This window comes from Podarcis vaucheri (assembly GCF_965113315.1).
Source record: "Podarcis vaucheri genome assembly, chromosome: 4".
Lineage (NCBI taxonomy): Eukaryota > Metazoa > Chordata > Lepidosauria > Squamata > Lacertidae > Podarcis > Podarcis vaucheri.
In genome coordinates this window covers 110,846,399-110,867,336 of record NC_138762.1, presented here as the reverse complement: position 1 = coordinate 110,867,336, position 20,938 = coordinate 110,846,399, and the positions used below count along the sequence as shown (strand labels likewise).

Below are 20,938 nucleotides of genomic sequence, written 5' to 3'. Positions count from 1 at the left end.
TGGGCAGCCCCTGAGTTGTTGGTTCTTTTCTGGTGGTGGTGGGGAAGCTGTGTGCCGTGGGTCAGGCATGGAAGGCAGAGAAGGAGGGTCGAAAGCAGCAGTGGCTGCGAGGCTCGGGCAGCACAATGCCTCCCTTCCTCTCAGAGCAGCCCCAATCGCATTCCTGCTTGCGTGCAAGGGGGGGGGATCTCTTAGCTGGTAAGGGAGGCTTCACACTAGCACAGCCCCATCCCAACTCCTACTTGCATGCAAGCAGGAGGGAGCAGGGATCTTCATATCGGAGCAGCCCCAATCCCATTCCTACTTGTGTGCAAGCAGGAGGGGGCGGGAATCCCTCACCTGGGCAGGGAGGCTTCCCATTGCCTAACTGAGAGATCTCTGCCCCCTCCTGCTTGCACAAAAGTAGGAGTTGGGAGGCTGCTCCGATAGGCAGCATGAAGCCTCCCTTCACAGCTTAGTTGCTGGCGTCAGGGAAGGTGGAGGCAGCCTGCAAGCTACATCTTTGAGTCCCTGCACAACCATCCTATGGGGACTTCCAAGCAGCTCCTGAAGCCAGCCAGAGCCAACTGCTCCGGGCTGCTGAGACTGCCGCTGCTGCGTTTCCCAGGGACATTAGATGAAATCTGGGGATATTCCAGGGATGGAATTTGTCCGGGGACTTATTCGCAAATCCTGGTACTGTCCCCGAGAAACGGGGACGTCTGGTAACCCTAACAAAGGAGCAAGTTATGGAGACCCTTACTGTCTTCCTTATTCTCCCCTCCCACACACTTGGGTTTTCCACTTGGGGCATAGCATATGTGTGCTTTTCCCCCACCCCACACCTTCTTCCAGGGCAAACTCCATACAGAAGTGGGAATTACTGCTGGCTGAGCCTGGCAGAGTGAAAAGAACCCTTTAAAATAGAGCTTGACTTACACCATCCTTTTTGCCAGTGAAACTTCTGCTAGGTGTCTTGATCATGCGACTGAGCTGAAAGGATTTTGGGGCAGGGCTAAGTCTGCCCCTGTTCTATCCTGCCCCATTTGGAGGGCTTACTCTGGCCTTGGCCCAGACAGCTTATTTCCACTTTTCTCCATCTGAGCCAGGATGAAAGACTTCGGATGGAGAGCTGCCTATTTCAAACTCTGCTAATTCCAGCAAACCGTGGGTTTGGATTGCTCTCTCTGTCTCTTTCTACTTACCCTGTATCATCCTGATAATGGAGACTACCGTGGCAGCTATTATCTGTAGGCATTGTGCTGACCAACTGTGGGAGAGGAGAATTACCTCTGTGCCTGCTAACAGGTCAGTGCTGAACCCTGGGGTGAAAGAGAGGGCATCCCAGTTTGGTCCAGAAGCTCAAGGAGAACAAAACTACTAAGAACCGAACAACACAGACACTTCATGTTATGTTTCAAAGTGCACGGGGAATTAGAAGCTGTAGTTGGCAATCCTAGATACCAATAACACACATGAAAATGCAGTGATCATCTGACTAGTTTAAAATAGAAAAAGCAGCTTGTTCATTTATTAAGCTAGTCTACAGAAAACACTTGTAAAATGTCAGTAGTTGTGTGATTGCTTTGCATGTGGTTATCTAGGACTAAGTTACTGTGAGGCACCTTCATACTTCATTTAGGACCTTACTGATTTTTTTCTTACGGATGCATGACTGGGTTTCCGAGGGGTGGGGAGTATTTCAATTGCCTTGCAAGCAGAGGGTTTTTATTATGGCCCTAAAATCTTTCCAGACAAAGAGAGCACCAAGTTCCTGGCTATGGAGTGATCTGCTAACCTAGAAACAAAGAGAGGCAGAAAGCCAGGGCAGACTTGTAGCATTTCAGCTTTTGGACAAAACATGGATTTTCCCATAACCCAGAGAGAAGCCATCTAACCTCATCCAGGAAATCTCTCACCTGGGTGTAATAATGCTTTCAATGAAGCATAATTCAGTGGATCTGGAAAGTCATAGTTTGTGATGCCATCTGGTCAAGCACTAATGAACCTGCTGGGAATGTTGGTCTAATACATCATTATCACTATGGAGGGCAAGCGATTCACAAACTTTTTGGATGAAAGAAATTCTGCCAGTTTCCAGTCTTTCCTGTGGTGCACAGAAATCACTTTCTTTTTTTCCTTTCAACTACAGTGAAAACAAACTTAAAGCCCTTGTCCTACACTGAAGAATGCAGAGTTCACCACTGGCTTTTGGCTATCATAACTTGCTCAAGAAGCACGGCTTCTTATAGTGAACTCAGGTAGTGATGGCAGCTACAACCGAAACTGCAGAGAAACAGCAGCATGCTCATGGTGGAGCTCTGAGGTCCGCAGAAATGCAAAAACAAATAAAATAAAATGTTGCATTTTATAAATAAATTAAAAAGTCAATTGAGGACTTGGCCTGCTCAGGAGGCCTACAAGGGTGAGGCTACTCTTCAGCCTGAGGGCCACATTCCATTCTGGGTGACTTTCCAAGGGCCACATGGCAAAAGTGGGTGGAGCAAGGAATGGAAATGGCATGCTAGTTTCTGCTCACGCTCACACACCCCTCTCCATCCTGCATCCAGACAAGCAGGAGGCATGACATCTGAGCAAGACATCTGCATGCCAAGCAGGGCTAGTGAGGGGGCGTGGCCTGTGGAGAGGAGGTGTGGCCTAGGGAGAATTCTGAGGGACAAATAAAGAGGTTTAGAAGTCCCTGCCCCTCCCACTTTTGTCGCAGGAATGCAGAGCAAAGGTGGGGAAGCCTGTTTCAGCCCAATGACCACATTCCCTCACGGGCAACTTTCCATGGTCTGGGGCACCAGTGGTGAGCCCAGCCCAGGGCAAAACGTGGGTGGATGAACAGATGTGTCCACTTGTATATAGTTTGGGTTGCCTGGTAAGAGACTGATTTGTTTTCAAACAGAATTTTAAGTTTTTATTTTGTGTTTCTGATAATCAAGAGTAGAATTGGCAGGTGACGACTCTTCCTACACCTCCTAACCTTCCTACAGGTCATTCAGTGTGGATTTTGTCTTGTCTACCAGATCCATCTAACAGTAAAAAAAAGGTGGGGGGAGAGCAGGCTTATGGTGACCTTTAGTGAAATGGTCATCGCAATAAATCCCACTGCTTGCATTACAGGAGTATTGATGTTTATGTCTCTGGTACACCATCTGCCTTCCTGGAACCCAACGTATTAATAGTCTCTCATCTTGCTTTTACAGCGCAAACATAGTTTTATTGCAGCAGACATTTGTAGACGTGTGGACATAATGAAAGAGGCATATGGGTCAAGGTTTGGCTGGAAAAACTGGCCATATTTCGGATAGGGAGCCTAGATGCCATTTATCATTTATTGAAGTGCCATGGTTGCATCCATCTCCAGAGCTCCATCCATTCCGCATCTGGTAATGACTTTGTCTTCTGTTGGCATAGTCGGGGGGATCATGCAGTTACTGCATAAAGCTGTTGCGCATGTTCTCCTCCTTGTGTAAGTACTTCACTTCAGCAAGGGCTATTTTCCTGTGGTGCAAAGCCACAATTCTGGGGAGGGCTCTCACCATTCCAGTGACACATCTTGCTGTTGATACTGACAGATATTTCTGTGCTTAATATGAATGGCAGAAACTGTCACAAACAAACACCATTACTATTGCTGCAAGTACACCAAATGTTTTATGTGATCCAAGTGTCTCTTGCATAGCTGCCCAAATCAATGGCCTGTTTCACATCTGAAACCCTGAAGAGCCACAGCACTAGGCTAGGAGAACCAAAGGACTAGTTTAAAGCAGTACAGAGATGTTCCTGATATGCTGCAGAAGTGCATTCCATTTATCTGTCATTATTAAACTATCCTTGGGCCATGCGGATAAACAAATCCCTACCACAAGTAGTTATGTCAGTTCTATTTTTAATCCCAAAATACATCTTCTAATTGAAGGAGACATCCTGATAAAAATCCTCTAGCTAAAATAAGTGGTTTGGTTTGTATTTTGAGGAAGAGGGCAAAGGACAATTCAAAGGCTTGTTCTTGCATATATCAAAGATTTAAATTGCCCTTTTTAAACAGCCGTCATTGTGGTTACTTGTTTTACCAATGTTATTAACTCATTTCAGACTTTTTTGAAACCTGAATTCATGTCTGTGACATGCATCTACCGTACCATAAAGACATGTGGAGCCAGTGAAGGACCATAGATATTGGTCCTAAATATCATATGTGCTCTGAAATATAGGGACATTCCCTAAATGCCATCTCTGTCTGCATGTGTGTGTGTGTATGCAGTTTTGAACTGCCAGCATGATTTCCCATTTAAATTACCAGCCCTTCTCCCCATGCTACTTTGAAGTAAAGGGGTAAGAAGATTCAGTCATGGATCCCCCATATCACATGTAGTTTAACCTTTAGACTGAACAGAATTAATTCATATCAGTGAATTTGATATAATAGTAGTGTACTGTAATGTCTATTTCTGTGCTGTTTTGCAAGGGAAGTGTTGCATTCATGCTTTGTTAACTGCTTGCATTTCTTTTACTTAAGTTGGTGTTCCTCTTTTGTTCTCTCTTGAACAAGAGTACAGTGGTACCTCGGGTTACAAACACTTCGGGTTACAAACTCCGCTAACCCGGAAGTAGGTCTCCTGGTAGCAAACTTTGCCCCAGGATGAGAACGGAAATCACACAGCAGTGGGAGGCCCCATTAGCGAAAGCACGCCTCAAGTTAAGAATGGTTTCGCGTTAAGAATGGACCTCCAGAACGAATTACGTTCGTAACCCGAGGTACCACTATATTGCCATTTTCCGGAGGAAGTATTCCTGCCTCTAATAGCTTCCCTGACTCTGCTTGTTAGCCATGCTAGCATTCTCCTGGTCCTGTTTGTCCTCCCTGCTCCCCTGGCATTCTGTAGAATATGTTCTATATGAGCTTCTGTTCTTGAAGTTTTGAACAACCCTCTGACATTCCTGAAAAATTTATCCTTTTGTAAAAAATGAAGTTGAAAGGTGATCTCATTTGAGGGGAGTTTCCTCTTTTGAAGTCAAATGTTACTGTGTTGAACTTCCTTGGCCATTTCAAAATATGTTGAATTCGACAGCACTCTGACTGCTGCTCCTGGTCAGTTCAACAGCACTGACACATCACAGCAAGATGCCAGTTACGATTAAGAGCCCCACCCCCTCTCATCTCTTGTATGACCACAGCTGTTCTAGGTTGCAGTTATTTAGGGAATCTAGAAATTTTACCTCATTGTCATGGCCAGAACAAGGGTAATTTAAGGAGTAGATGATGGGCAGTGATTAAATGGGAAGTGGACATTGGGTGGGGACTATGGCCTGGGAGTGGGAGCTTGAAGTCCCTCCAGAACTTTAAACAGTTTTTATGCTGGACTGAAAGACGAAGCTTTGACTTGGCCTGGAATCTGCCATTTTGATTTTGCTGCCCTAAATACCTTAAACCAGGTCTGTGCTATATGGTAACTAAAGCTTTTTATACTGCAAGCAACCATGCAGTTTAAGTTGTGATTTACATTAGTATTGAAAAATTGAACTACTTTTAAAACTGGTGCTAATTGAACTGGAAGCTGAAATTTTCAGCTGAGTCCTACTCTTAGGCTTTCATTAAATGCTGTCCCTTTTACCCTAAAAAACTGAAACTTATACTGCGTTGGAACTAAATTGTGTCCTCCCTAAAAGAGGGCATGTGTTGCGGTGAGACCTGAAGACTGACCTCCTGGTTGTGGGTGGGTTGATTGGTTAGCCACAACACCCAATTGGTAGGTCCCTCGGTGTTGGGTTTAATCTGGCCAATGGGGCGCAGTCTAAACGGAGCGAGGGACCTATATATACCCATGCACGTGACCCAGAACTTCCTCTTTCGGCTCGTGCATCGGAACACCCGCCCACCTCTCCCTACTTTTAGGGCTTTGCGCTTGACCTTGCTATTCCGTCGTGTGCCGTCTGTCATTGGGACAGGGGCATGGCAGAAATTTCCCCACTTGGCTGATTGGCTGTTGCCATTTGGGTTTCGCCTGCTGCGTAGCAAATCATCACAACTTGTAAGGTTGCAGATGGGCACTTGTTCATGTGATAGGGATGGGAGAACGGTCTCGCCATCCCTATGTGAAAGGTATTCCGTTAAAGGAATCCAGGGACTCAACTTGGTTTGGTCAGCGCCTGAGAGGGGGTTGTGCCCGTTCCAGAGTCCAGGGCAGCATCTGGGGAGTGGACAGAGTCTGTTCCCGGGCTTTTCACCTACATCAGGCATTCACCCTTGGCTGACCTATGCTGGTGCCCTGGGTCAGCGCTGCCTGCAAGGATGCAGGGAGCTAGTCGAACCAGAGCCTATGCAACCACTCACTTTTCTGTAAGCAATAAAGTTGTGGCCTAAATTCTGCCAAAAACCAAAACTAAAATGTGTTTTTATTTAGGGGGGAGGTCTCTGGGTCTGAACACGCAAAAGCTAATACCACCTTTAATATCTCCCATTTGCTCCATTGTGTGGAGCCATATAAGGGTAGGGGTGGGGTGGGGTTACTCCTCCAAAATTGGTATTTAATCCTGGTTTCTGGTTTACTATTGCCCCTCAAGACTTCTCTGCTAATTTAGAGGTAGCTTTCCTTCTGGGCCAGAATTGAAAATGCATTTGTCCAGGCTTATTGTTCCTAGTATTTGGCTCCTGAACTATATATATATATTTTACAGGATTTATCTTCTAGCACACCCTGACTGTGCCCTTGCTAAAGTTTAAGTGATGCCTTAATTAATTAAATGGGAGGCACTTAGCCTCCAGTCACTCAGCTTCTTAACTTGCTTGTTACCTTGACACTTGATCACCGGTTCTAAGATGCTCGGGTACCTGGAGCTGCCCTCTTGCTTGGGATGCCAGTTCAAAACTCCATATTTTTATGGTACTCTCTTTGTGAATGAACTCTTTTGTTTGCAGCTCAGCCAACACACACAACAATTTATTTATTTATTCAGTCCATTTACCTGCTTTACAGGGGATTTTGAATGCAGACCAAGATGTTAAATACCCCACTTTTTCCAGATATTTCCCCCTTCCATGTAATGGATCCACTCTCAAGTCTTAATAAGCATTTGTAAATCCTCTGAGTAAGTCCTACTTGTTTTGACCAACACATTGAAGAATAGTTATATATGAATGTGTCCTTAAAAGAAACACAGTAGTTACAGACCCTCCAAGTTTCCCTGTTTTCCAGGGACAGTCCCAAATTTAAAGAAGCCATCCTGGTTTCTGATGTGATCCTGGATTGTCCCGCTTTTCCTTTGGACCACCCTATTTTTATCAGAGAAATGTTGGAGGGTATGGAGTTATGTGACTCTCAAACCAAGGGAATAAGTACAGTCATGGGGAAAAGAAAGTGCAGCCTCTTTGAATTCTGTAGTTTTACATATGAAGACATAATAACAATTATCTGTTCCTTTGCAAGTCTTAAAATTAGGGAAATACCACCTCAGATGAACAACAACACATGACATACTACACTGTGTCATGATTTATTTAACAGAAATAAAGCCAAAATGGAAAAGCCATGTATGAAAAACTAGGTACACCTTATGATTCAATAGCTTGTAGAGTACATTTAGCAGCAATAACATGACATAATATAAAGTATTTGTTTTCTGTAGGACCCAGGGCCATCTTTAGCAGATGTGGCACCGGGGTGAAAATATCCGCCCAGCGACCCCAAATTACCACAGATAGTGTTGGGGTGGCCGTAGCTGCGCACTGCCAGCCATTGTGGGGGGCAACTCTCCCCCATGACGCTGAGGGCGACCGATCCCCACAGAGGCTTGGGAGGGAAGTTGCACGCGTCCCAAGCCTCCTCGGGAGGAGAGCGCAGCTTCCCTCCCAAGCCCCCTCGGGAGGAGAGCGATCCCCGCAGAAGCTTGGGAGGGAAGCTGCAAGTCCACCAGCCATATGGTTGGCGGGGCGCAGCTGGTGGGCATGCAGGGAAAGGTGAGACTGCCAGCAAAGCCGCGCAGCTGGGGAGCCCCTGAGAGGCCGGCACCCTGGCACGATGCCCCACCTGGCCCTTTGGGAAAGATGGCTGTGGTAGGACCTTATCCAACTCTCCCATCATTGTGGAGGATTTGGGGCCCATTTGTCTTTACAGCATTGCTTCAGTTCATTATGCACAGCTCTCTTAAGGTCCCACACAGCACCTCAGTTGGGTTGAGGTCTGAATTTTGACTGGGCCATTGCAACCCCTTGGCTCTGTGCTTTTTCAGCCATTCTGTTGTAGATTTTCTGGTGTGCTTGGGATCCTTGTCCTTCAGCTGTTGGGCAGATCACCACACATTTGACTGTAGAATACTTTGGTATATAGAGGAGTTCATGGTTGACTCAATGACTGCCAGGTTCCCAGGTTGTATGGCTGCAAAACAAGCCCAAATCAGCCCTCCACCAGCGTACTTGAAATAATAATAATAATAATAATAATAATAATAATAATAATAATAATAATTTATACCCCACCCATCTGGCTGGGTTTCCCCAGTCACTCTGGGCGGCTTCCAACAAAATATTAAAAATATAATAAAACATCAAACATTAAAAACTTCCCTAAACAGGGCTGCCTTCAGATGTCTTTTAAAAGTAAGATAGTTGTTTATTTCCTTGACATCTGGTGGGAGGGCGTTCCACAGGGCGGGTGCCACTACCAAGAAGGCCCTCTGCCTGGTTCCCTGTAACTTGGCTTCTCACAGTGAGGGAACCTCCAGAAGGCCCTCGGCGTTGGACCTCAGTATCCGGGCTGAACGATGGGGGTGGAGACACTCCTTCAGTTGGTATGAGGTGCTTTTGCTGATATGCTGTGTTTGGTTTTTGATAAATGTGGCACTGTACATTATGGCCAAACATCTCCTCTTTGGTCTCATCTGTCCAAAGGACATTGTTCCAGAAATCTTGTGGTTTGTTCAGATGCAACTTTGCAAACCTAAGCCGTGCTGCCATGTTCTTTTTAGAGAGACGAGGCTTTCTCCGGGAAACCCTTCCAAACAAACCATACTTGTTTCATCTTTTACTAATTGTACTGTCATGAACCTTAACATTTAACATGCTAACTTAGGTCTGACCTTGGGGTGAATTTGCTGGGGCGTCCACCCCTGAGAAGATTGGCAACTGCCTTGAATGTTTCCCACTTTTGAATAATCTTTCTCACTGTAGTATGATGGACATAAAATTGGTTGGAGATGGCCTTAGAACTCTTCCCAGTTTCCGGGGCAGCATCCCCTGCTTCTCTAAGAGCCTTGTGTCATCTTTCCTCCTTAGGATTGTGTTAAAGCACACCTATATGCTCCAGACCAGCAAACTGCCAAAACCTTGGCTCTTATAGAGGTGGGCACACTTGCTGATGATCAGTTAAGCAAGGACATTTGATTAGCAGCCCCTACATAGCCTCTTAGTTCCTATGGAAGCAGTAAAGGTGTACTTAGTTTTTCAGACATGATTTCTCCATTTTGGCTTTATTTCTGTTAACTAAATCATGACACGGCATAATATGTCATGTGTGGTTGTTCATCTGAGGTTGTATTTATCTAATTTTAAGACCTGCTAAGGAGCAAGTGATTGCTGTTACATCCTGATATGTAAAACTACAGAATTCAAAGAGGGTGCACTTACTTTCCCCCATGACTATAACTATACAACCTTTAGAAGACACCTGAAGGTGTTTTATTATGTTTATTATGTTTAATGTTTTATTATATATGTTGGAAGCTGCCCTGAGTGGCTGGGGCAACCCCGTCAGATGGGGGACGGGGTAAGAAATAGTAACATTATGGTGGTAATGATGATGATTGGTGGAATAGGGTGCCCCTGTTTTCACCAGAGAAATGTTGGAGGGTATGTTGTTAGTATTTTCACTATTCTGTGCTTGACAGATTTATGGCTTTCGTGGTTTTTGTATCTCTTACCTGTGCAGGGGGCAGGGTAGCCAGGCTGCGGGGCCAAGAGAACAAGGATGTGCATGTCTGTCTTTCAGAGGGTCCAGGTTTGAACCTGCTTTGGGCACAGATTTCAGCTGTGAACATTTAAAATTTAGCAAGCATAATGCGGGTTGTTGGGGAGTATGGCATGAAGGGTGTTTTCTGCTTTATAACTCACAGCTCCAATTTTCCTCCAGAACAGCAAGGGAGAGGCCAAAGACCCATTGTTGGGCTCTGTGGACCGGCCCGCTGTAAGGAAGGAAAATTTTCAGGTAACAACCATTGTTTTCTTTTTCTTGCATGAATATATTAACTCTAACTTTAATGTCAGAATTGCAGACTATGTCCATGTTCCTACCAGAGGCCTAAAAATGGCTTCAGTGTGGAGAGAAGCCTCTGGGTGGCAACAGAAGGAATTCTGACTGCTGCTACAGCCACCCACAGAGCGCTGCTGCCAGCTCGCTCCAAGTGTGGATCATTTGCTTGCTCATCATCCGTCAGAGCTCAGTTTTTTGTTTTATTTATTGCAACAGCAGAGAGGAACCAAGAGACATTCTTGTTTCTCTCCCTTGCTTCAAGCAGCCTGACACTGCAGGAGGGTAAGTGAGCAGGAGCGGCAGGCGAGTGGCTGTGCTGCACAGGGCTGGGAGCGGCTATCGCTGTGTCCAGACCCAAGAGCTCTCACCCAGAGGCTTCTGACCACAGGGAGTCTCATTCACAGGGTTGTGTTTGAACTGGCACTCAGATTTCTCAGAAGCAGTTTACGTACAAGGGTTTTTTTTATGTGATGGGGAGTAAAGAGCAGCTCTGACCCTTTTAAATAACCTTCTTGTTTATGCAGTTCATCCCAGCTGTGATGGACCAAAATTAGGTCCACTACTAGTCCATCAGCTCTTCACTGCCTTTGAAATAATGCATGCTGAATTCATGTTGAAATATCTTCCCTTAACCCTTTCCAGGCCTAATTAAACATAGGATCATAGAATCATAGAGTTGGAATATACCACAAGGGCCATCGAGTCCAACCCCCTGCCAAGCAGGAAACACCATCAGAGCACTCCTGACATATGGTTGTCAAGCCTCTGCTTAAAGACCTCCAAAGAAGGAGACTCCACCACACTCCTTGGCAGCAAATTCCACTGTCGAACAGCTCTTACTGTCACGAAGTTCTTCCTAATGTTTAGGAAGATAGATACACATTTCACATAGATACACATTTAATTTCCCCCCAATTGTTGTGGGAGGCGGGCGGGTGGCTGTTACAGCCATACCACTGGGGGAGTCATTGAATGGGAGAGAGCAAAGCAACACTGAGCATCTTTGTATTATTAACCCTTTCCATGTCAGCTGCCACCCTCCCTCATTTGTTACCATTACAGATGCTTGCTGTACTTGTAAAGGTGTATTTGGAACTTAACGGGGTGCCACAGATTATTGGAGGGGGGAGATAAAGCAGAAAAATACTGGCCATTGAAAGAGTTAAGCACCCTCTCTCCCATTCCTTTGCCACTTATTCAACCGTCCCAAAGCAACTTTTATGTAATAAAAATGGTTCTTGGGATTTCTGAAAATGTAACATTGAGCATAAAATCTTGTCTCAGCGCACACCCTTCTGTTTTGATCAGACTGGGAATGCACCACTCACTCAACATCCAAACACATGTCCTGGATTGTTTAACTCCACCCCCCCAAAAAAAAAATCCTCCCAGGAAATGTGCAAAATGGAATTTCCTGGGGCATGAATGCAGACATGCACAGAAGCTACTTCTGTTTAATCTGAAATTGTCATTTTAATTACTGAAATGGAGTATGTAGGGTTTTTGCTGCTAGTTCAGGTTCATCTCAACTTGATTCTAAATCGATAAAAAATGGCAACTTTCTCCCCGCAGAAACAGTGCAAAAATGATTTAAATTTTTTTTTCATGGATCAGTTTATGCACAAAACAATATGCTGGAATATACTGTAAAACTTTGGGGCCAATAGTGAGCCTTAAAAAAACAGCAGCAACAACCCAAAAGTAGCTTTTAACCAACCATTCAAATGTGGTAAAGCACCCCTTCCTCCTCCATTAGCAGCCATTTCAAACATTTCATTGACTGTCTAGCTAAAGGAAGGGACAAAAATCCAACAAGACCCCACCCACCTCCAAACCTCTGCCCCTCACATAGTAAAAAGTGAGGTTGAGGAAGTATTTAAAAAATAATAATTCATTGTTTCTGGTTCTGCAAAGAAATGTTAAACTGTGAAGTAGTAAATGTATGACATGCAAAATACAGTTTCCAGCTGAGCGCAGAAAAAGGGGGATGAAGGAAACACCTGCCACCTCCCACAGATCACCTGCCAAAGAATCATAGAATCATAGAGTTGGAAGAGACCACAAGGGCCATCGAGTCCAACCCCCTGCCAAGCAGAAATACCACACAAGTGTGCAAGAAAAAGACGACATAAGGTGCTTGGAAGCTCCGGTAGAATAAGCTCTGTCAAGAAGAAAGAAATAATTGAGACAAGATCCAGAAATAAACGGGGGCCCAGATGGAAAGAGAAATGGAAGGGGAAGCATGGGAGAAGGGGGAAGGAGAGGCAAAGACCCACCTGCCACTGGCGGTGGTTTGATCAGAGCGTTCTCCTCCTCTACAGATTATTGCTGGGTAGGGATAATCTGGATTAAGGAAGGGGAAAGTGTGGGGCAACAGTGATTCCCAGGAAACATAATATGGATGTCACACATTATAAATGGTAGAAGCGCAAGAAGTTTATGGGCCACATTAAAGGAAGATATGGCTATACATCTTCCTTTAAGGAGCAATGGTAGCAATCCTTGGCTAGCTGGAGCTATCTAGAGACAACCCTCTCAGTAAGGAAGGGAAGGCAGAATATGGTTGTCATTCAGAGCTGGAATGTGGAGGACAGACTTGGTGCATGATGGACACAATCCCGCAGGAGCACAATCTATTCTTATGACATTTGTGGAGCAGACTTCCCCATGATTAATTAGCGTAAGTGGGATCTGGTGCCTCAGGCACCAAAATATATAGGGCTTGCATATATAGGGCTAGCCCTAGCAGAGACAGAATGTTTTGTACAGAAAAGAGACTGCAAGGCCCCTGGAGGGGGCAGGAATTGTTCTGTATTTATTGCCAATCAGTTTTCTAATCTAACCCTCCTAATTGCTTTCCCTAGCTGAAAACACCATCTAGACCAATATAAATATGTAGATTCCAGAGAGCTGTTTAATAACGTGGAGCTTGAACATAAAACTCTATTTGTTTGTCTCTGCTTATTTATGTCAAGATCAATTGTAATTAAAGATGAATTCAGCATCAAAAGAAGCACTTTAGCTGATCCTTCTCATCAGGAGAATCCCTTCCTCTTCTGCCCCCCTCCCCCCATAGATACCTGGACAGACGCAGGTGGCGCTGCAGTCTAAACCACTAAGCCTCTTGGATTTGCTGATCAGATGGTCAGTGGTTCGAATCCATGCTCAGGATGGGATGAGCCCCCATTGCTTTGTCCCAGCTTCTGGCAACCTAGCAGTTTGAAAACACACCAGTGCAAAATAAATCTCTGTGGTGGGAAGGTAAATGACATTTCTGTGTCCTCTGGTTTCCATCACAGTGTCCCGTTGCACCAGAAGTGGTTTAGTCTTTCTGACCACATGACCCGGAAAGCTGTCTGTGGACAAACACCAGCTCCCTCAGCCTGAAAGTGGAGATAAGCACTTCACCCCAAAATCGCCTTTGGCTAGACTTAAACATCCGAGGGTCCTTTAACTTTACCTTGTGATAACAGCTCCTTTTCCAGCAGGCATTTGCTCCCCTCCAAAAGAGAGAGAGAGAGAGAGAGAGAGAGAGAGAGAGAGAGAGAGAGATATTTTGATATGAATTATAGAAGATTTTGTGACACTATTGTGGCAGCAACAAAAGCTGTCAAAAATAAGAATTATTAACCATAATATAATCTGGATGGACAGTGCTGCTCATTCTCCAGGGAAATGATCCCATATGGTTTATTTTAAACATGTTATGTAAACTGTGGGAATGGGCAACAAATTACTAAAAGGCAAGGAATAAGGAAAAGTGCTTGTCTAATTCCTGAAGAGGCATATTTAATTTCATGATTTTCTTAAATCCACTTTCACAGATTAAGAAAGACCACTTTCAAAATACTCAGAGCAGTTCCACATGCCTCAGATAGATATTATTTGGTGCCTATGTATCTGAAGACACCCTGGTGTAGGGGTCACTCCAGAAAAAACACTTAAAAGGGTTTTTTCTTTCAAAAATCCCAACCATTATAAACTGTGCCCCAGGCCTGATTTTTAAAAAGCTCTTTTGCAAGAGACTAAATTGTCTGATGAGCAGCTTCTTGATATGACTGTCATCAAGGTAGACAGTTACGGCCAGTTCAGAGAGGGAAGCTGCTCTCCAGGACTCCAGGACTGTGTGTTTGTATCTCAGCCCAGTGTTTCACTTCTCCCAAGAAAAGACAGTCCTGATCTGGGACAGAGAACATCCTTGTCCCCTCCCACACGATCTAAAGTGGCTGGAGCTACATCAGAAGCCATCATAAAAAGCTGTTGGCAACCCTGCTCCAAATTAGTGACATCTATCCATTTTTCTAGGTAGTAGAAATGGAGATAATTTTAGCTTTATATCCATGCATATTTGTTGATTTATTTTAACAGTTGTCATTTGCTTTGAAGCCAGAGGAAACGGTGGGAGGGGGGCTATAAATAAACTTTAGTGCCAAAAATACGTAAAATGGTCACAAAGCACATTCATCATATGGACAAAGCACTTCTGTTCCATTGGATTCAGTTACACCTTATAAACAATACATTAAGCTGAATTCCTATTGATCCAGAAGGTAATAGAAGCTGCAACATGCACACTGAAAACATTTCAAAAATAAAAATAATTTGCATTATACCAAGCCTCTCTTGTTTGCCATTTTACTCCCCATCATTCTGCTTAAACATTATCCTCTTGGTAGCTAGTTTGTCCATTTTGGTGGCACATGCACTTCAGTTTTCAACAGCTGTAATTTCAGTTTGTTCTTACCCTGTAACCCCTTTTTTAAATGTTCAGTATTCTTGGAGAGCCCTGCCTATTTGTATACAATTAGCACAACCACACATTCTCTGGGCTGCATCCTGGGGTTTTGCGACTCTAAATTCGATTGCAGCTGCCTTGTTTCTCTGCTTTCCTGTTTGCTATGACTTGCCAGCCATGGTTAATTCCAGGTAACTTGTTTCCTTTTCTTTCTATGGCTGCTAATTTCTCTGGTCTATTTTCGGATTTGCTCTCCCTAATGTGCACAAAGCGGTTCTGATTGTTTACCCCGGTGCCTCCAGAGACTGACAAAGCCTCCGGGCTGCTGCTGTTTATTATACCCCCTTGGACTGTTAAAGGTTTGTTTTCAACCAGAGAAGCAGGTCGACCTGAGTTGTGATAAAGACCAATGGCGCAGATCACCTTACCAACCTCTTCTGCTGCACAGTGTGAGAGGAGGGCCCATTTTATATATTTATTTTTACCTTTCAAATTGATTTCACTTTCTCATAAATACTCATTTAGCTGTGGGTGGTAACAGTTCACTCTGAGTTTATAGGTGCCTTTTTGTTTTGTTTTTTTTGCTGTTGGTACAAGAGTACCTCTTCGATTTGCTTCTCTCCTGTCTGCTAGCTGCAGCAAGTCAAAATTGCAGGCTACTGGTGAGGTGAGCAGCTTATAATATATGATAATCAATACTTCAAACCTGCTTTCTGTGATGTGACATAAAAAAGGAAAGCAAGGAAGGTGAATAAAAGAGACAGAAAGCTGCTGATGTCCCCCCTCCCTTCTTTCCCCCCAACCCAGTGGGACAAAAGCTCAGGGAGAAGGGGTAGGTTTTCCCTTCAAGGTCAATGCGTGCTTATTTCCTCTTAAAACCACTCTCCCCTCTTCATATTTAATTCAGTTGGTGCTAGGAATCCCTGGTAGCTCAAGTGGACGTTTAGTCAATACTGCAAGCATAAATACAAACCAGGATCGTTAGTTCACACGTTCAGAGGAAAGTAGTGGAGTCAGCCGTAGTGACGTAGGTCGGTTCCAGCAGCTGAGACCAGGCAAGCTGAGATGGTTGCCTTGGGAAATTGTGGGCCACCATTCAGGGGGGCAGAGTGGGAGGCAGGCACCTCTGACCTGGGTGGCAGAAAGGGATACGGAGAGCTGCTCTAATGGCAATGGAAGCCCTTTCCTGCACAGGCCCCCTGCGCCAGGGTTTGGGGAGGCAGGGAACAAGGAATATGCCTTCTCCTGAGCAGCTCTTGCTCATCTTGATGGGGTTTGCCCATTTGAGGTTTCCAGCAGAGCCTGCAACGTGTCTTTAGGAGTGTGTGCTTGGAGAAATGCCATCTGGATTTCCCTTGTCCCCTGACACCCAAATGTCTTGGACTGGCCTTGTCACTTAGGTAAGGTTTTGAAGTGGGAGGATGGACCACCTGCACAGAGAACAAGGGGACTCTTTCTGGAGGGAGTGGTGAAAACAAAAAAGACTCTTTCAGCCAGTTTCTTTCTAAAAACGTTTTCTGCCTCTTCCACCTTCAGCCTGTTGTCTGGTTTGTGTGGCTGCCTCCTTTCCCTGGTGTATTTTAAAGGGAGATCATCTTCATTATTGCTCAGAAAATCCTAATAGCAGTGGACTAACTGGCAAAACTTGTATAATTGGATATGGTTTGGATGTTCCTGATGTGGTTTGTGACGTGGCATTGTGACATGGGTGGGGGCAGGACTGCCATTCAAAAACAAAAATGCCAGTGATTCTACTGGGCTTGTCATAGTCCACCAGATGTGGCTTAGGTAGTTTGGAAACTGTTTTGTGAGCTGCTGTGGAAGCCGTCAGGCCAAAAAGCAACACAGAAACATCAAGATACAGAAAATAAAGTAATTCTGTGAATCCCTGCCACGTCCTCAGAGGGATATATTAGTCACTGCCATCCATAGACTGGCTTGGTACACATCTATGCATTGAAAGTTTCTAGTAGTAATGTTCTGATTTTTGTGTTTTTTACACAGTTGTAGAGTGGCCAGAGCAATCTATATGGGATATTTTCATTTTTATGTATTATGTTTTACAATTCTTAAATAATATATAGAAGGATGATAGTTCTTTTAGGAGATAATATGCAAAGTATTAAAGCCCTACACATGCAATCAGCTTATTTATACTCTGGACATCATCCAGCCAAGGTTAAGCACATAAGTCCCACTGACTTCAACCAAAGACAGTTAAATGTATGTGTGTTTAAAAGTCCCCATTGAAATGAACAGGGATTAGATGTAATTTAACTAGGACTATATTGTGTTCAGTGTTCATTTTTTGTTCTTTGATTGACAGGGTTTTACAGAATACTCGGGAAACCCAGACTGTTATTAAGGAAGTTCACTTTCTTATTTTCTATTTTACTCCTTTACTTCTTTCATATTTATTCCTTTGAAAACCAGTTTCTAGGTTCTGTCACACATTGGTGTGACCAGCATACCGAACCAGGCTGGGGGGTGTGTCATGATATGGAGATGAAAGTGGGTATCAATGCAGATGGGGGGGGTGATGTCCCAGGGCTCAGTGGCTGACACTCAGCCCAGTGGTACAAAGTGAATAGCGACAATCAGTTGAGATACAGTAAAACCTGCCCCTTCTTCCTTCCACTGGGATCGCCATGGACAGGATTAGCTCCTATGTTAGCTGTACCCCTTAGTCCACCCTGTTACTTTTTCTCATGCTACTGAATCCCTGCAATTCAGCCTTACCAAGAAATCCAAAGCACTGCACTTGGGGGATAAAGCTTGCCCCTTACTCCTGTCACTGGGTGGTCAGCCAGCAGGAATCTCATGGAAGGTTCATTGTGTCCAGGACACATTTTTCACATGTGCACACCACCCGCCCTTCCTCTAAATGCACTCACACATACACACTGCCCATTGTAACTCCAGGCATTTTGATAATTCTCATGAGAATATCATGGCAGAGAAAAGAAAATCCACTTTGTTAACGATTCTTGAGAAAAGAGAAGAAAGCAATCTGACTGGAAAATATTATCAGCTGTAAGAAAACGTAAATGTATGACACTTCCTAATAGTAAGTGCTGCAGAAATCAAATTTTCCAACAGATTCTTACCAAAACAAAAGCAAAAAAGATAAAAGCCAATTACACGATCCATACTCATGTCTAATAAAACAGCTGCAATAGCTCTTTTGACAAGCTTGTACTCAATGCGCAGAAGCGGAAAAATTCCATTCCTGTTCTTTTCTGCTAGAAAAGGAAGCTTTTTGAGAAACACTTTTTATTACACGACTGCCATGCAGCAAAACATTTACAAACAACAGAGATGTCAAAGATGAAAGCTCAGCTTGCTTAATTTTTATGAAGTGTTTGTGTTTATGTAGAGTCAGCCATTGTTCGGTTATTGGTTCTTGTGTTAAAAAGTAATACTGATAATTCCTCTTGAGTTAGTTCACTACCATTTGCTCTTCTCTCAAACGATTTAAGCAGTAGCGAGACAAACAGATTTCTACCGCAGATTAGTTTACAGATGAAGCTCAGTTCCGTGGAGAGCAGCTCCCTAAAGGCCCCTTTCTGCTTCCTTTGGGCTACAGAGCCACTGATGTACCTTGAGAATAGTTCTAAATAAATCGATGGTCTCAACTTGTTGGTTTATGCAATGCTCCTGAAATGTTTTAATTATGATTCCTTTTGTAATGAGGATGGCCAGTGATCAAATAAGCAAGCTGTGATCTGATTGAGGCAGCTGATTAATGACTTTAAAAGCATTGTATTCCCCCCCCCCTTGTTTGTTTTTGCAGAACAAGAGGAGTGTGTTAATTGCACAGATGAATGCCGAGTGCTTGGTCATTCTGACAGATGTTGGATGCCCCAGTTCCCTGCCGCCAACCAGGCTGAAAATGCAGATTATCGAACAAATCTCTTTGTCCCCACAGTGGAAGCTAATGTTGAGACTGAGACTTACGAAACTGTGAACCCCACGGGGAAAAAGACTTTTTGTACATTTGGGAAAGACAAGAGAGAGCACACTATTCTCATTGCCAATGTGAAACCTTATCTCAAAGCCAAACGTGCCCTGAGCCCTCTCCTCCAAGAGGTTCCCTCAGCATCAAGCAGCCCAACCAAGACCTGTATTGAGCCTTGCACCTCAACAAAAGGACCGCTGGATAGTTGCGAAGTCAAAACAGGAGCCTTGGCTGACCCCAGCAGCCAGTACATGACAGCCAGTGACAGCCAGTACCTATCTCCTAGTAAACAGTCCAGAGACGCTGCCTTCATTGCGTCCGATCAGATGGCCAGGGTCTTTGCTGAGGTGCATTCCCGGGTGAGCCGAGACTCCGCTGAGATGGACTCTGTGTTGGAGCAGATAGACCGTTCAAACAGGGAACTAGGGAGAGAGTCAGTGGATGCAGAGGAAGTAGTGCGGGAGATTGACAAGCTTTTGCAGGACTGTCGGGGAAATGACCCTGTAGCTGTGAGGAAATGAAACAAAAACCACAAAAGACAGCCTGGCATTTGTTTGCTTCTTCTGCTGAATTAAAAAAAAAAAAACTCCCCTGGTTCTAAAATTTATACAGGGATGAACGAAGACCAATGCTGCTTTAAGGCTTTTAGTGAACATCTGAAGTGCCCACAAGTATGTTCTTTTCACTGCTCTATCTTTTTCCACAGATAACACTGGTTTCGTTTTTACCAAACTTTCATTAGAACGGCGTGATGTGTGTTAACAAGAAGGAAGGAAGAGGGAGAAAAATGATGCCACTTTGACAATCTAATAGAAAGATATAAAGGGAAAATAGGCAAATGGAACCTGATATTTTAGGACTGATAGTTGTTCACTGTTTATGTGTAGACTCCATAAAAAGCAGGGTGGAATAGTTCTCTGATAGATTTCCAGCGGTCATTATAGGCTTCTACTGAAAATCCCAAAATCAGAAACCAAGAAACAAAAAGTCTTGTAGTCAACCAGGCCCCACCAAGAATTAACACTCATTTGTGACAACCATTTCTGTATAAAGTTATCTGCCACCAAAAAAAAGGGAAAAAAAGAGAAAGAAACCCAAGAATCCATTCCATAACATTGTTCAGCAAAAATATTCTGGTCATTAGTAACACAGCTCATGCCATATTAAAGTTCAATGTGAAATGATAGAGTCCTTGTTTGTCCTGCACCTGCATCAACTAACTCACGTGGAAAGGAGAGGGGGGGAAATGCTTTAGTGTCCAGCAAAATTTCTAGGCTAGCAGTATGTTTTAAACCTGAGGCATAATATGAGATCACAAATAATAATTACCTTTTGATAGGTAATATTAGAGGAGACAAATTAACATTATTAACACCTTTTGTAATTCATTTGTGGACACTAAAATAGCTCAAGTGAGTGCAAACATTTCAGACATCAACACAAATCCACACAAAACCATTTAAATGTGCAAATGTAAGAAGATTCAATGTGTTTACATCAAATGACATATTTTTATTGATTTATTGCAGATTCAGTGCATTTGAGCCAAATTGTTGAGTGTATAAGAGCTATATTGTGTATTTTATTAAATTAATATATAGTTGTGTTGCAAAAAAAATATATTTGGGCTTATGATGTAAATGGCAAGTGTTGCCTCAGTAGCTGTCAAACTCTATGAGTTTTGTTCTCTCCTTTTCTTTCTTTCCTTCCCCCTGTGGAGTGTGGGAAGCAGAGCCTCAGAGCAGTCTCTTGTTTAATGTATGGTCTACCAAGTACCACAGTACATAATCTGTTCAAAATGTGTCTTGAGTGAGTTGATGGAGCTAACTGAACGGCCGACAAATACATCCATCAGTCATGGTTATGTGCAAGTCCTTGTAGAAGCTTCTGTCGCAACCCATGTTTAATAACAAAAATTACACTTGAACCAACACCTGGAACCTTGTTCTTTACTGAGCTTCGTCACTCACTCACATGAACACAGGCCGACTGTTTAGATATCACAGTCATGGT

The 20,938-nt window shown here is 43.9% G+C and overlaps 1 protein-coding gene across 10 annotated transcripts in view; it reads left to right on the top strand.

Moving 5' to 3' along the window:
- Window positions 1-20,018, top strand: part of PCDH17 (protocadherin 17) — a 140,928-nt gene extending 120,910 nt beyond the window's left edge. For 3 of the 10 annotated variants that reach the window (XM_082221397.1, XM_082221399.1, XM_082221393.1), the window contains 2 exons: window positions 10,113-10,187; window positions 18,761-20,018. In XM_082221397.1, the coding sequence (XP_082077523.1) occupies window positions 10,113-10,187; window positions 18,761-19,446 (761 nt within the window). In that variant the 3' untranslated portion in view covers window positions 19,447-20,018. Of the gene's footprint in view, window positions 1-10,112; window positions 10,188-18,760 lie in introns of those variants that run through there. The other 7 variants (XM_082221396.1, XM_082221394.1, XM_082221400.1 and 4 more) reach the window with 5 other exon arrangements.
- Window positions 20,019-20,938: the final 920 nt, after the last annotated feature.